At 36.1% G+C, this 17,416-nt stretch overlaps 1 protein-coding gene across 1 annotated transcript; it reads left to right on the top strand.

Annotated features, from left to right (window-relative positions):
• The first annotated feature begins 1,280 nt into the window (after positions 1–1,280).
• Positions 1,281–13,490, top strand: LOC105038477 (TOM1-like protein 3). The gene is made up of 10 exons (XM_010914280.4): positions 1,281–1,477; positions 1,857–1,973; positions 3,389–3,467; positions 4,173–4,271; positions 4,377–4,490; positions 6,345–6,499; positions 7,812–7,893; positions 10,232–10,317; positions 10,392–10,595; positions 12,412–13,490. The coding sequence occupies exons 2-10, from the start codon at positions 1,867–1,869 to the stop codon at positions 13,064–13,066; spliced, it is 1,581 nt and encodes a 526-aa protein (XP_010912582.1). The 5' UTR covers positions 1,281–1,477; positions 1,857–1,866; the 3' UTR covers positions 13,067–13,490.
• Positions 13,491–17,416: the final 3,926 nt, after the last annotated feature.

Raw genomic sequence — 17,416 nt, 5'->3', positions numbered from 1 at the left:
AATTGGTGATGGATCCATTACTTAATACAAGTTAATTAACTTGAGGACATGATTGCAATAATTGCTTTGCATCATAGTGCACTCATCTTAGCATGCAAGGTGATGCGACCCTCATTAATGCCAAAATCCTAATTGAGCATGCACATGAATAAATGGATTATTTTTTAACATTATCTGGCTGCATAATTTTTATGTAGAAAGACGAGCCAAGAAGATGGATTATCCAATGGATCCCAGCCATCACATCTCCCGTTTGATGCACTGATATTGCCCAAGTCAAATGCAGCTATCTTGATTAGGAATGTGCCTTATGCTATCGATCTCCCATTTGATGGTTGTTTACTTTATCTATAGATACCCTTCATAGGCATATCTTTGTCCAAGGATAAAACTACTAATGATAATAAGCATGATTCAACTCATATATCTTACAATTAAAAGAATAAACATCCACCACCTATACCATAAATCAGAATAATCATTCCATTCTCCTTCAATTTGTTCTAATAAAAGCTATCTATGTTTGTGCTAGCATGTTTAGAATTTTTATTACTTGAGAGCCCCCGTCTTTGGAATTTGTTAAGATCAATTTTGATAGTAGTGTCAAAAATGATAAGGATGGGACAAACTTTATTATTTCGGATCCGGACGTCAGACTATTGACAACATAGAGGTCGTATCTTTTTGAACTTTTTATCTCAGAAATTGAGTTTCGGACTATCTGGACGGACATTATATGTGCCAGATAGAAATTTTGGATGGAGAGGATCTACATAGAGGATGATTTGACTATCATTATTGACTGAATTTGGGATAACATGAGACAGTTGGAGATTCGTTCATATCTTCGTAACATTTAAATATTCTTTCCGATAATCCGTCATGATGTTGTTCGGCATGTCTTTCGCAAGACAAATAAAGCGACAGACTGAACTACTTTTCATGTTGCTGGACATACTGAAGATTGAACTTGATGATAAGTAAGATATGCCCATTGGTCCTATAAAATCTTTTATTTTCTGATTTCATGAATTATATCCAATCCAATTACATCCCTGATCACAATCATGACATGGCATACGTTGATGTAGCTCCAAAAGTAAAAAGCTTAGACAAGGGAGAGGCTCTTTGGTTTCACACCAAATGGCAATAGAAAGAAGCCTTTGGGCCTAAGGTCACCAACCCGTGCAAAGAATTGGTTGGCCGAAGACCCTCCTTATATACCTGGTTGTTGTGGACACAAAAACTACTATAATAACAGGTGGGAAAGAATGGAAAGTAGGAATAAAAAGTCCACATTTGCTATCTTCCTTGCAGCCTCCAGCGTTCCCTATCTTTGAACCGTCTGGAACCCAGACGACTTCTTTCCATATAAAGTCGGCGCACAGCTGCCCCCTCTCTCTCTCTCTGCACCCAAATCCAGACGGGCCAGCGTTCAAGAAAAGAATCTCGAATTCTTCGCTTTTCTCTCGGACAGGTAGATACTCGTACCAGAAAATCTCAAAAAACTTCCCTTCTGGTCTTCAATTTGACCTCGGAATTGGAAAATCTCGAAATCCTTTTGATTTGGGCTCGGAAAGATTGGAGTATCGGTCTTTTCCCCCTCTGATCTGAATGCTTTTGATGCGATGCTCTTTTGGGCTGTGAATTTTGACGGTTTTTGTTGCGATTGCGGTCGGTGATCTTTCTTTTCTGTTGTCCTTGAGAAAAGATCTGTTGTTCTTTTTGCTGTTTTTGGGGTTCTTGTTGAATGAGGTGCTGCAAGAAGAAAACAAGAATCGGGAATTCTAGGGTTTTGTTTTTGTGTGGGAATTGGGCTTCTCGGGTGGGGGATTCATGGAGAGCTTGGTACGCAGGTGGGTTCCTATGGCGAACGCGGCGGCTTGCGCTGAGAGGGCAACGAGCGACATGTTGATCGGTCCGGATTGGGCGATCAACATCGAGTTGTGCGACATTCTCAACGCGGACCCTGGGTATGGCTCTTGGCCTCTTCTTGCCTTTTCCTTGTGTTTGTGATTCTGTTCGTTTCTGGCCTATATGTTTTATGCGATTGATTTGACGAAAGCTTTATGTCACCGTTGCTGGATTATCTCATAGATAATACTAGACGGGTACCTTGTTCAAATGGAGCTGTCTACTTGTGTAATTGAATGTGATACACAAGCATTGCATCTTAGTGAAACTATAAGCACTGTTCTCCGAGAAAAGTTGATACGTGATATCATGCCCAATTGTTCTGTATAATTCTGATTTTTTTGCCCAAAACCGATGTAATGAACTACCTATGGATAACTGAGCAATATGTCAAGAAAGTGACATGTGTCCCTTTTCTTGGTTATGCTACCTCAATATATCTGTCAATTCTCTTCCTGCGTAAATTTATCTATGTTTAGCTTATTATTGAATGATTAAGTGATTTTGTTGTTGCTGGCTAGGAGCAGGTTTTTTTTTTTCCTTTTTGGGTGAACCGGTAACATTTTAAGAATGTAGAGGCTTGCTTTCTTTGCTAGGTTTGATTCTTGTTCTTTTGGCATGGTGTTGTAAGGCCATCCTAGTCTAGAATCTGCTATTTTCTATTTGGTATAATGTGTTATTCTATTACTATGAAACGCCTTTGGCTGCAATAAAGACCCCGAGAAGTCTCTCAAGTGGTAGTTTGTTATTATGTTACTAATTCTAATCTTTCTCCATTTGGTACAGCCATTTTTGTTGTTTCCATACAATCTTTCAAAAGTGTGTCAAAACTAGATTTTGTCGGCTTATTTCTTTATCACATCAGGGGCAAACGACAAGTATGTCTTCTGTTCACTTTTTGTACATATGTTGTCATGAATATCAATTTCCCACTATTTCATGCTGCAAAAGCATAATTGGATTTTTTCCCCTCCAATGAAGGTTATTTTGATGCTGTAGCAATTATCTTGAATCAGTTCCACGAGGCACCATTGTTGCATACTGACCTCATTTAGAATATACTATTATATTTAATATTATGTCAGTAGGGAGGTTCATGTGCCTGCAAGCTAGTTATTTAGGTTGGACTATAGCCTGATATCAATTTGAGTGTTCAACAAGACAATGCAGAACATGCATTCCTCTACATGTCTAGCTTATAAACACCAATGTCTAGCTCATTGTATGGTAGTCCACAGTTCACCTTTTCACACTAAACTTTAAAGCGAGCTTTTCACATCAGAAAGGTGGTTTCATTATTGCTATTCCAGCATTCTAGAGAAAGTGTATCTGTGTATTTTGAATTAAATTTCAGTTGTTTTCTTGCTGCTTGTTCTTGTATAATGCCAGTGGCTCATACTATTGTAAGATCACTTTCGATCTATTGTTGGAATTCTCAGCTTTTATCCATTTTTATCTTTTTAATGAACTGCAGGCAGGCAAAGGATGCCCTTAAGATACTTAAGAAGCGCCTTGGAAGCAAAAATCCCAAAATACAACTTTTGGCACTTTTTGTGAGTACATGAAGATCTGTTCACCTGCAATTAAGAAATTTTCATTTTGCAAACTAATACTGTCAGAAATATATAATATTATAATTGTTTGTCATATTTTTTCTTACTACATTTCTTCGAGTTTTGTTTCTAGTGATACTACTGGTAGTGAACACAATTTTCCAGTAGGATGGTTTTCTTGAATTTAGCTTTTTTTTTTTTTTTTAAAGTTAATTTTCTTACCATATATCACTTAGGCATTGGATCCTGTGCATTGAAAATTGGAAGTTGTTGGGGACAGCAAATAGCATTATGAACATTCTTTTACAGCAAATAATTTCAATCCATGTTATGAATGTATGTCTTTATGCCGAAATCTCATGAAGCAGCTGAGGGAAAAATTAACTAGTACCTCCACATATGTGCATTATGTGAATCATAAGTAATCAATAGCTTTGCTTTCTTTAGCATCTTTAGAGGATAACAATGTGCTTTTGCTGAGAATTTAGTCCTTATCCGAACAAATGGATAAACAGATCCAAAAAGCTGATCTCATATAAACAAGTCTGGCTGGTTACGAGTTCAGGATAAGCTTTTGCAAATAGGTTGAATAATGATTTAGGTTCTATTCGGGTTTTCTTGACAAGTTTACTTCAGTTGCATTTCTCATTTGGTATATTCTGTTTCTCTAGTAATAGATATTTGTTCTCGGAATTGTTAATTCAGGTGTTAGAGACTTTAAGCAAAAATTGTGGTGACTATATTCACCAACAAATTGCTGAGCGGGATATCTTGCATGAAATGGTGAAGGTAGTGAAGAAAAAGGTAAGTGTTGCTTCTCATCAAACACCTTTATGTTATGTTTTACATCATTGTGCATACATTGGAATGTGATTTTGATATACCAGCTTCTTCAATTTCTGTTTGCAGCCAGACTTGAATGTGAGGGAGAAAATATTGATTCTAATAGATACATGGCAAGATGCTTTTGGAGGAGCAGGAGGAAGATTTCCCCAATATCATGCTGCATACCAAGAACTCAGGGTATCCTTTTAAACTGTTATCCTTTAGTCTTCTTTTTTTCCTTGTCTTTCCTTTTCTGCCAAATCTCTTGTTTCATGTCGCATGCCAAGCCTTACTAGCTTTCTGATTTATTTTATATTTAACCAATGAATGGTAGGAGTTTTGGCTTCAAAGCTACATGATAAGTACTTCCTTTTTTGTTTTTTCTGACATAAACTCAAACCTATAAATGATGATCACCATGTGATATGTGCATTTAGTTTTTGTTTTCATCATTTACAGAGCATTTTAATTTGTAGTTTGCTATATCTGTCTGTGCTTAGATCATGTCCATGCAATTAGATATTGGTTTCAGTCTTTAGCTGCCACGTCATGAACTTACTATCCCAGCCATAGTAGTGATGATGTCCATGAGATTTTTTTTTTTTTTGGTACTAATCATCACATAAGATCCACTTGGCATTCCAGATTCACATGGATTTGATAATAGGTTCGATTTGATAGAGAGAAGTAAAATTAAAGTGCAGAGACGGAATATTATAAAGGGCAATTTGTGTTTTGGGATCCTAGATGTGAGCCTTAAAGGAAGAGAGTGTGGATCTCATTCCAAATCCACTTCTCTGGTGTTCATCTAGCAGTTACACTGCTGCTTGTATGTTAATTCAAGTTACTTTGGTTAAGAAACTAACAGGAATGCCTTTTTGAAAATACTTGTATAAATACCTTGCATTTTTTTTGCTTTTTGGATAGAGAAAGGGTATAGGAAAGTAAAGAAGCTTGACTTCCTAAACCAACCATCCTCAAGATGCAAGGACAACATTTAATAATTGCTTTTCAAGAGAGGTAATGTTATAGTGGTTCTATTTGCTTAAAAAACTTGTATGGAAAAATTTGCTATCTATATGTTGTTATCTAACTAAATTTTATGCATTTACATATTATCTCAAACAACCTAAAATGTAGTGTAGGTGAGCTTTTATACAACCTCATCTATGAATAGTTTTCAAGAACTTTTCCTTCAATGCTATAGTTAGTTCAGTTACTTCAGTATCTTCCTTAGATGACATAAATCACTTTGCAAAATGGCACTTCAAAGCCTACTGATGAATATGCTACCTTAACATCCCCAATTACATTTATTCTATAAATCATGATAGCTACAAAGGTTTTTGTTGGTTTTGATCATAATAGCATGTTGCTATAGTATTAGTGGTTCTTACTGCTAGTGACATGATAGTCGGACTTATTTTAAAAGAATCCTACTATTCTCATATTCATGCTTGAATGTTTTTCCTGATGTTGTTAGCTGAATAAAAAAAGTGTGCTTTTATATAACTCTAGCAAACCCTACAAGTAATACATTTTTCACTGGGGCTGCCTGAGATGCTCCGAATTTTGTTGAATACTGACTACCCTTTGAGATGTCGTCAATACCTCCAAAATCCAAACTATTTCTCCCATAAATTTTCTAGTCTCCAGAAATTTCCTAAATCTCTCTCTCTCTTTATTTCTCTCTGTATGTGTGTGTTAGGAATCTGAATCTCTTAAATTGTGCTTAATCATGAATTAATTTTGAGTTCTCCCTTGGCAAACTCATTTTGAAACTGTGCTGTAAACTAACATCAAATTTGGAGAAAACTGAACTCAAAACTAGGATAGAGGAGCATATTACTTGATTGTTCTGTGATTTTTCTGAGAATTCCATTTTCTTATCTTCCTCTCAAGTGTTTGTCATGTCATTAACTTTTTTCCCCCACTTCATATCTTGGAGACACTGCAGTAGTTTTTTTATTTCATGACTAAAATTGTCTAGTGGTTTGTGATGGGTCATCGACAATGATATTGGAAGATTTCTCCCCCTTATTGTTGTGGCAGGCTGCTGGAGTAGAATTTCCACCACGTACAGAAAACACTGCACCATTGTTTACCCCTCCCCAAACTCGCCCTGTGATGTATCAACCTGCTGCATCATCATATGAGGATGCAGCTATACAGGCTTCTCTTCAGTCCGATGATGGTCCTGCTCTTAGGTACTTATTCTACTTTGGTATTTTATGTTGTTCTCTTTACATATGAGAAATTGTGTACAAATAATTTTGAGGATTGAGTAGCTAGAAAAAAGATGTGGCATTAAATTGCATAATAGGATATGGCAGTGTTGTTAGGATCAGTATCGGGTTGTAATTCAATCTGGGGCTTAGTTCGAAACAGAAAGTGGATCAAACCACAAATCTTAATATTCTTTTCCATTTAAAAAAAAAAAAGAATAGAAACAAAACATGAAAATTGAAAAACGAATCAATTATAAAACAGATGAATGAAGAGTAGAAGACCATACATATAAAAAGTCTATATTCACCATCATGAACCCATATATGTCATATTTAATGAAATTAACATCATAGCCAAATATTCAAGATATTTATGCACCATCCATCAGCTCAACTGTCTTTGATTTTAAGGGGAAAAAGGAATCAGGTTTCAGCAAATGGTTGGAAAAATACAAACATTTTCTTCTTCCTTTTAACTCCATGAACTCCAAAGTTTCTTTTTCCTTCTGTTTAGAAGTTAGAAACACTAGTGATCTTTCTAATTTTAGGTGCTTGAGGTGTCTTATGTGAAATATGTAATTCTAAAAGCTGCACAGTCAAATTAATTATAGGAAATCATGTAACTAGATATGTAAATAACATCACCATTTTGATCTTATGATCCAAGGATTGCATGATCCTTGCTACGATCTTGATCTTATGATCCTGATTGGTCCCAACTTAAGGATGAGATCCAAATTCTTTTGGGACATTTTGGTCCAGATTGCAAGATTCGATCTAAAACAAGTCATGTTGGACAAGTTCTCCAAAAGGTGTCCAGGTATGCTGTATTTGTGGCAATCTCTCATATTAAACAGTTCTTCCAAAAGGTATTGTTCCTTTTAACTCTAATTTATTTGCTTATATTTTAACGGAAGTCTCTTTGCGAATGAGTGTTGTAGTGATTTTATTAGCAGTTATGGGAGGAGGCAATGTAGGGCCTGCTTATGTTGAAAGTGTGCATGGATGTTGTTCAGCATACAAGTTGAGTTTATGCATGTGTTGATAGAGTACATCTGGTCAGCACAAACTGGAGTTGATAAATATCTGTTACAAATTAGCAAGCGAATGGACATTTAGGGTGATACTATTATTTTCCCTTGTGTGCATGGAACATGATTGCACACATTGTTGAACTGGTTGTTTTGATTGTCAATGCCACTATTTTATGTTGCTTCCATTTTTATACATTTCATTTTTGAAATATTTTGGAAAAAATGCATTTTGATAGTGTTCCATTGTTGTAATGCAGCTTGCAGGACATTCAAAATGCTCGAGGGATAGCAGATGTGTTAGTGGAGATGCTGAATGCATTGGATCCTCGTAATTCGGAGGTACAATTGTCTTCTAGATTTTTTTTTTTCAAAATTTTAATAGTCACAACCTGTGGAGTCTTAACGAAAAAAAATGCAGAAAAATTTGCTCATTTAAATGATTTTTGTATGGTTCTGGATATTTCACCTTTCACTTTGAAGAACAACTTTTTATGATGTTACATTTTATTTGGTTCGACTCTTCACATCCTAAAGCATATGGTCTTTATAGCTACTATTAAAGCTATAATAACATCTTGTCCTGTAAAAGGTATATTATTTGATGTAGAACAGCAAGAGTCTAAAAGAGTTTAAAGCTAGTTCCAGCATAGATTGGATCTAGTAACATACAGGGAATCAATCTGCACTGCCTACAATCCCGTGAAGAAGAAGAATAGCAGCAGAAATAAGAGAGAATAGCATAAAGTAGGGAAGAATAAAGTGAAGTAATAAGAGAAGAAGAAGAAAGAAATAGAGAAGTGAATGGGGATAGAAAAGACAGAGAGAGAGCAGAAAGGCCATATCTGGCCTAAAGAAAGGAAATCCTTTCATTCGTTCAAAATAAATCATGTTCAATGCTTTTTCATTTAGTCCTAATAGACCCTTATTCTTATATAGACTTTACATGACTTGATTTCCAAGTAAATCAGGACTCTTGATAAGCAAGCAAGTGATTCCGAACATATTTCCTGGAAAAATAACATATGGAATAGCGCATAAGCTGTGTAGAAAGACACATTAAACAATCAAAAATCAAATCCTGATGATTTGATAACTTGTTCAACCCAACATATGCATAATCTATGACTCTTTTACACCAATTTCACTTAAAACGGGACTCTAAAACCAATTCTGAAAGTTACCTACTTAAAAGTCCCTAAAGATACAAAGAATTGAATTGCCCTTGTTATTTGCCATCATCAATATTCTGATCTCATGTTAAATATACGAGTTGAGTTCATTTTGAATGATAGTAGCTTTTACTTTTGCTAGCATAGTGCATTGTATTTTGATTTCATAGTTGTTTAAGTCACCGAACAAGTTCTTCTGACTTCTTTTGATGTACTCTATGGGTTCTGTTGTGTCACCTGTGTCGGTCAGTGTTAAACTAATAGGAGCACTGGAGTGAAAGATACGGCAACCTATTAGGTTTATATTTAAGTTTCTAATTTACATAATTCAAACATATGCTGAACACTATAGTCACGGATATAACTTAAAATCCTTTATAAGAAAAAGTTGGACTATATATTCTGATTTAGGATGAATAAGTTAATGATGAAGATGTCAGACATTCAAACACAGAACATGGATGAGATGTTCCAAATATCATGGTTAAGTCCCTTCCTACTGTACACATCATCATATTACACTGGTGCAAATCTGCTTCAAAAGGAGTGCATGTCCAGAAAACATGCATGACTAAAACGAGATTGCTGGTTGTGTATCTGCCTGTAAAACTAGGATTGACCTGGTCAGAAACAGTCAACTTGCTTTGTCTCATTATGGGTGTTTGTGTGCGAGACATAATTGCACTTCAAGAATTTTAATTCTGACATGTTAAATAGAGGCATGATATTCAATTCAAGGCTCTATGAAAATTAACTGCCGAGTTGGCTGACAATTGTTGATATTGATAAATGATTAGCTCACTACATTGGTTCTGGTCTCCATGCATACAAGATAAAATCAGTGTTAAAAATATAAGATGATTTTTTTATTAATTTCTCTGGACTCATTAGAGGTTCATTTCCATTATTCATCTCTGCTGATACATGTGTGTATGCATGGTTATTCATCTGCACAACCATTCTTAACCATCATGCTGTCCTTCCTTTAAAGTGGGTTCTTGCATGGATATATAGATAGATGGCTAGATATGGTAGGTAGAACATGGATATGTAGAAAAATTTGCGTATAATCTTGGAACATGAAATTCCATATAAGGTCCTTTGTTTTTTTTTTCAAGAAAACCAAAATTATTAAAAAGATTGTGTACATGAACCTAATTAATTAGTATGAACTTGAATGTTATTCTCCTGGATAATTTATATATTTAACAATAAAGCATCAGATAATGTCCAAAACTACTCATATTAGTCAATTAGTCAATGCTCCTGCCATCCATGTAGTTAATCTGTTGGTGTTATCGATCATTTTAATGGTTGCTGCGGAACATTTGCCTAACACTGATATACAATTGGGATGGCAAGTATGATGTTAAGCAAAATGACCCTGCATGGACTAGTTAAATCCAACAGCAATAATTGTACCCTAACTCTTTTGTTATTGACTTAATAATTCTCTTGACTGTTTCTGACCAATTTTTCATGTCACTGAATTATGCTTCTTGTCACAGGATTTAAAGCAAGAAGTAATTGTTGACCTTGTGGAACAATGCCGTACTAATCAAAAGCGTGTCATGCAACTTGTGAATAATACTGGGTATGGTGTTTGACGTGCTGCAAGAAATATCATCATTTTGGAATCATTTGATATTGACATTTTTGTTGTTGCAGAGATGAGGAACTTTTATGTCAGGGTCTAGCACTAAATGACGAATTGCAGCGTGTGCTTCAACGGCATGATGACATTTTGAAGGAAACTCCTCCTGTTGGTGAAGCTACAGTGGCCTCAACTACACTAACTTCCGTTGCACCTCTTGTCAATGTAAATCATGAGGATGATGAGTTAGAGGATGATTTTTCTCAGCTTGCTCACAGGTAACATGCATGGTTTCTATATTTCAAATTAAGTCTTGCTTTGTATTTATATATCATTTGGTGCTTGAGCTCTGAATATAGAGGATGGCTTGTACCACCACACATTTATAATCTTAAAGGTGTTAGGCACGTCAGGTTGATATGGGGATAGTATGTGTTTTTGAACTTATTGCTCCTTTGGCCTTTGAAATAGGAGTCTATGTGGCTATGATTTTTCATTAAGTAAAAATTAATTAGTTTCATTTTTTTAACAAGCACATCAACTTTATTTTACTCTTGATATGCCATGAGCTCTTTTTTTTAAGGATGCAATATTGGAAGCCCGTTGTCTTTGCTAGGGGTGCAATTGAGCCAAGCCGTGAGTATAGCTAAAAGCTCGAGCTCGATTCAGTTCAAAATACTGGGACTTGAAACTTGGCTCGAGATCAATCGAGCCTTAGCCTACTAACAATAAATAAATAAATAAATAAATAAATAAATAAATAAATAAATAAATAAATAAATATATATATATATATAGATGTGTGTGTATATATATATGTGTATGTATATGTATGTATGTATATATGTATATATATGTGTATGTATGTATATATGTATGTATATGTGTGTGTGTGCGCGCGCGCGCGTATATGTATGTATGTATATATGTATGTACATATATATATATATATATATATATATATATATATATATATTATAAATAAAAATAATATTATTAAAAAAATATATAAATTTGAATAGCCTTGTGAGCTTTTGAGCCGAGTATCCTATCACTTAAGCTTGATAATAACCGAGTCAAGTCGAGCTCAAGTAGCTCGCGTGCGGCTTGACTCATTTACACCCTTAGTCTCTCCCCGAAAGGAACAATCCATTGTTTATAGTGCTTCTTCTGATGTGACATAATCTCTGGTCAATTAGAGATTACCTGTGAATAGGTCTCTCCAGTTTAAATTCATATCTGAACTGGATCTGAATAATGAGCATTCTTCAAGTCCTTTCAATTGCTAGGATAAAACAATTTCAAAACTGAGGATTGTATCTGAATAATAGATGTGATTTCACAGCAAAATAACTCCAGACCTGATTCTGAACTTGCAATTAGCAGAAAGCTGCTAGCAAAACTGGAGAATTAACACATCAAAGAAGAAGATGACTAAGACAGAGAGATGGGAAGAAGAATCAAGAAAAAGTAGAGAAGAATAGGTAGAAGCAGCAGTAGAGAAAGAAAAAGAGGCCTTCTGCAATTGTTTGGTCAATCTGTCTCATGTAAATTTCTATCTAGTGATCTACCAGGCAATTGTCCATAAGAACCTTTTCATAGTTTAACCAGATATTTGCCGAGCCGTGAATTCCTGTTATTTAGCTTGTTACCCTGACCTACAAGATGCTATTGCAGCCCTCTTCCTATGGTTCTGTAATGTGAAGTTACCTTCTTTGAAGTTGAGCCTACTCATTGAGCAAGAAATATAAATCTTTGTCATTGGATCGATGAAGAAATTTCCTCCTTTTGGATGCTATTCAAATTTTGCATATGCTTGAATTGATGTTTAACACCATTACATTTGGTAAGTTAGGAGCCTCTCTCAAGCAGTGCTGAGTTACTCCTGGTAGCATAGATGAAATTTTTGGGAACTATAATACAGTTTGTATTCTGGAACCATGCAGCAAGCTCATGGCACTTTAGGGACTGCATGCTATAAAGTAGCTAATTTTAGCCTGACTTCACCGGTAGAAATTTAGGTTAGTCAAAATTGCTAATGATAATCCATTGTAACCATATTTAAGCAGCTCATATCATCTGCTGATGGTTCAGGAGCTCGAGGGATGGTGCATCAGGCAGGAGTAGGAAGTCTTCTATTGCCAAGAACCCAAGTCCACTTCTTCCTCCACCACCATCATCAAAGAGGCCAGTCAGCACTGGTGCAGGCTCAGTTGACTATCTTAGTGGAGATGTTTACAGATCAGGAACACCATCAGATGCTCATGTGAATCAGCCTTCACCCCCCAACTTGTCTGTGTCTTCCCCTCCCACTTCAGGATTGGACTCAACTCCACCATCAGTATTCTCTGGCCTACCCAGATATGACGAGCCTGCTCAAACAGTGAAATCCACTACAGATCATCTTCCAAATGCTCCTTGGGAAGTCCAATCTTCTGGTTCCTTGCCACCACCTCCATCAAAGTATGGTGAAAGACAGCAGTTCTTTGAGCAGCAGCAAACTTCAACTGGTGGGAGTTCAGGAGGAGCATTTGACGGACTGGTAGCTCAGACCCGGAACTTATCTCTTAATCAGCAAAATGACAGCCTGAGCCAGCAGGAGATTCCACAAAATTTTGATGGTCAGGACTCTTTGCCACAAAACAGACAGGCTAAACCTGAGGATTCCCTATTCAAAGAACTGGTTGATTTTGCAAAATCGAAATCATCTCCTTCCACCAGGCCGCCCAACAGCCGTAGAACGCGTTGAATGATCTTTTCAAGCAGGTGTGGTGGCTTTTGTAATATTCATAGTGGCTTTATCATGCACAACGAGAGGACAGGACTAAGTTGCTAGTGAAATAAAGAGGGACCTTGTCTATGGTTTACATCTTGTTCTAGTTGGTTATTCTGTGAGTTGTGTATAGCATGATCAGAATAGCATTGGTGACATGCATTTTGATTGCTTAGGTTATAATGTGTGATGAGTCATGGTTTCTTCCATCCTCTGAATTAATAGAGGCTTCATTCCACCATGTTCTTTCTTGATCAGTAGCTGTACAAAAAAGTATCATATCATTTGGCATCTTGTTGATTGTATCTTTTGTCATGCTTTAAGTTTCACTACACATATTGGAGCCGTGTAAGCACTGTTATTTGAATGGAGGATCTGAACTGAATGTTGACATGCTTAAGCATTCTTTCCGATCTACCAGCCATCATGTGATTTTGATGTATGACAAGTTGACAAATTCTGTGAATATGCAAGCGATCCTTGCCTCAATAAGTTCTGTTGGATTTAAGTTTCTGAAGTATAAAATCCCATGTGGTAGACTGGTTTGGTAATAGTTCAACAAGCTACTTTCTTTGTGATCTCTCTGCGAAGAGAGTGCAGTTGGTTTTGTTTTTGGATTTGAGATCCTGGTGACCAGCTTTTATTCCGAAGATTTTATTTTAAGCGTTGCTGGCCTTGTTGCCTGGTCTCATCTAAAGTCTTTTGAGGAGCCAGTTGCTCTTTATGATATTAAAGGGATCATCACAGACTTCACAGTCAAAATTCCCAATCGATGAAGCTATTTTGGGTATCAGGGTTAGGGCCAAATGTAATGTACAAAGTGTAATATCGGTATCAAGCTTAATGGTGGTATTATTAGTAGGATTGACAATTTTTGATACGATTCGTTGATACGAATACGATATATATTTAGATAGATACGGGTTTGAAATAAATGAATTTTAGTCATAAATGGATTGATGTGTTTATGACACGATAAATTCGTATTTTAAGCAGGTTGATTTGTATAATTTATTTTGATCCATTTAATTAAAAAAATAAAAATAAGTTAACGGATTATATAACACGTTTAAACACATTTAATGTATTTATTTTAAAATTATTTGAAAGCAAATGACAAGTGTTTATAAATAAGTTTAATTTTTTAAAATTGTTCAATTTTGTTTTAGAGCTGTGAATTAGCATAGTAAGTGACTGAATTATTTTTATATTATTTTAATTTTTTATCAAATTTTTATTATTTTAATTAAATTTTATAGATAAATTCAATAGTTAAACAGTTCATTAGGTGAGTCGTATATTTGTTTGATCTATCAATATGATTATTAATTGCATCAGATGAATCGTATCATATCAATCTATATATATTCATGTTGTATTCATATTCTACAGATGGTATTCAAAATGAACTAATCTACGTTATATTCTAGATTGATATGATCCGTTCGCGATCCACAAACATAAATTGGCAGTCCTAATTATTAGCAATAGGTTTCTGGTGACACCGGCAATAGGTATACATCATTTAGCCATGCGTTTCTCGTAATGTCCGCATTTGCTGGCAGCGTTGGCAGTATCATTACCCGATTACCGCCACACTCCTGAATAATGTTGCTACTTGGATCGCACGGAACCCATTATCTTAATCTCTAAGCATGAGCTAATCGAGTTGACCTTTCCAAAGGGAACGAGTTGACCTTTCCAAAGGGAAACAGGCTGGATATTGGGAGTGTTCCCATGGCATCAGCCGTTTGTTGTCGCATCCATCGTGCTCTACGGTGGAAGTCCTTCTCGTACAACCAGTCGAAAACCGTGTTGCAAAAAATGATCAGAGAATTAGTCAACAAAAATGAAAGCGAGACTGGCCAAGTAATTCCATACAAACGTGACATACCACCTCATACAAGTAGTATTTGGACCGGTCTTTAGTCCTTCCCTTACAACACCGTCATAGAAGTCCTTTTCATTGCCGTCCAATTCGTCCCTACCTCTTATCCAAAGGTTGATTTTAGTCCAAAATGAAGAAAAGACGGCACAACTGCTGACGATGGTTGTTTGACGACTCCTAAGCGGTTGCGCATGGTTCGTTCGCACATCCTCGTCCTCCTCTTCTGGGCCCGATTCGCTCCCCCTTACGGTCGCACTAAAATAATCTTTTATTTAAACCATAAAAATTAGAGACGACAATCTAATCAGATCAAATCATAAATGGATCGAATCAATACGGATCGGATCAAAAAATCATCAATCCAAATCCGACATGTATATTAAACGGATCAAAAATTCAAATATGAATCCGACCTATTTATTAAACATGTAACCCGATCTGACTCGTTTAATCTGTTTATTAAATAAATTAAATTAAGTTAAACAGATTAAATAAATTGGATTAAATGGGTCAGAAACATATTAAAGAGGTTTTAAATAAATTAAATCGATCTTAAATGGATTAAAAATGGGTCATTAAACAGGTTTTAAACAAATTAAACGGATCTTAAATGGATTAAACAGATCAAGTTAAATAGATCAGAAATAGGTTAAACAGATTAAATGAGTTATTTGACTCAATCTGATTTAAATATTAAATAAATAAATAGATTAAACGGATCAGATATCTAAAATTCAAATCTAACTCAATTATTAAATAGAGTAAATAGATTAAATAGATCGTTCTGTTTATGATTCAAATCTATTTAATCTAAATTTAAATCTATTTATGATAGATCAAATATAAATTAAATTAATAAATTAAATTATATTTTATCAGTCCTAATAAAAATTCTCTAACTTTCTATCGAACCAACGTTCTAAGGGCACCACCACCTTTCCCCAACCCAAAACCAAGTTGAAAACACCCGTGGGTCGCCCTCGGTCCAAGATGGCTGGTGAACGAAATGTTAGGCCGAACCCACCCAACTACACTAAGGCATGGCTCTCACGTTATTCTATGCAACTCCAGTGGCAACCTTTAGTCGAGATGTGTGGATCTCCGTCGGAGTGAAAACCACGTGGGCGAAGACAAACACCGCCTCTTCTCTATCTCCGTTCCTGCGCACTTCCCTCCTCCCCGCTCTCTGTTCATGATTCCCAACTTCCACCTTCCTCGTTTCCATTTCCATTCCAGTTTGCTCCCTCCGGTGTCCTCCCCGAAACCGTTCATGACATACCGTTATTGGAAGTAGTAAGTATTGCATCAGGATCCGATACCATATGATATAGCAAAAAAAAAATAAAATAAAAAATATAATACAAATACGTAGATCTATCTCAAACCTATCTTTACGGGACATGCAAGCTTCACTATAAGAGAATAAAACAAAATCAATATAAGAAAAACTCACCACTCAACTCTTGTACAAGAGTCTCTCAAGAAAAAACTTCAAAATCTTTATAAAAGTTCTTTAAAACATCTATTGAAGTTTTTTTGCATCTCCAGGACATCATCAGCTTTCCAATGCAATTGACGACTCATTAATCGGAGTTATATAGACTCCAAAAATTTCAAAATACTATTACACTAGGAAATAGAGTCCCAATCAAGTCTAGAATCATCTGTGGCCGTCCTATCATGATCGGTTCACACCAAAGCCATTCGATCGTGCACATCAGGGCCACTGATCACCTGATCAAGCTCGAAATCATCTTCAGCCGTTCGATCGCAATCGACTGCAATCTGGACCATCGGATCTCGCAAAAAACCATCTGAATTGCACGTGGACAGTGTGTTCGGTCCACGTCGGTCCCATGAACTGTTCAGCACCCGACGATCCACGGTGGATGGCACAGGGGCGCTGGGTCGCCCGCACGTGCTGGGCCAGCCCATGCATGCGCCTATACTGGGCCCGCGCTCTCCTCCGGGCCCAACGGTGTTGGAACCAGATTTAGGGTTTCAGGGTTAGATCTTGAAACTTTTTCAAGATCATACAGCGACAGACTAAAATAAATCAAAATTATTTTCTAAAATCATAGAATCCCTAGATCTAAGATCCTATTACATGATTATTACATAGCATTAAATCAGGAATTAAAATATATAAATATAGCATGAACTATATGTTGATCATATTAACATGTTTCTATACTACATCTAATGTATGTATTAAACAATAGATCAGATCTATTACCTTGCAAGTTAGACATTCTAACCTCGCTGATCCGGGCTTGAGGATGATGTTGCAAGCCGCACACGCGTCCGACCTCTAGGAGTCGTCCACACGAGCCTACGAATCTCGATCAGAAGTCCTGCTTCAGAAAATCAGCACAGTATGCTAGTACTGCGCTGATCCTTCTTTGATGGTTGATCAGGTGCCTCCTTCTTCTTGATTT

This window comes from Elaeis guineensis, chromosome 1 (assembly GCF_000442705.2).
Source record: "Elaeis guineensis isolate ETL-2024a chromosome 1, EG11, whole genome shotgun sequence".
Lineage (NCBI taxonomy): Eukaryota > Viridiplantae > Streptophyta > Magnoliopsida > Arecales > Arecaceae > Elaeis > Elaeis guineensis.
The sequence above is the reverse complement of the archived record's forward strand: the minus strand, read 5'-3'. Positions and strand labels throughout refer to the sequence as shown.

Coding starts and splice junctions, on each gene's coding strand:
- LOC105038477 (XM_010914280.4), top strand. CDS start 1,867: ATGGCGAACGCGGCGGCTTGCGCTGAGAGGGCAACGAGCGACATGTTG. Junction 3,468..4,172: donor TACAACTTTTGGCACTTTTT/GTGAGTACATGA, acceptor TTGTTAATTCAG/GTGTTAGAGACTTTAAGCAA. Junction 4,272..4,376: donor TGAAGGTAGTGAAGAAAAAG/GTAAGTGTTGCT, acceptor TTCTGTTTGCAG/CCAGACTTGAATGTGAGGGA.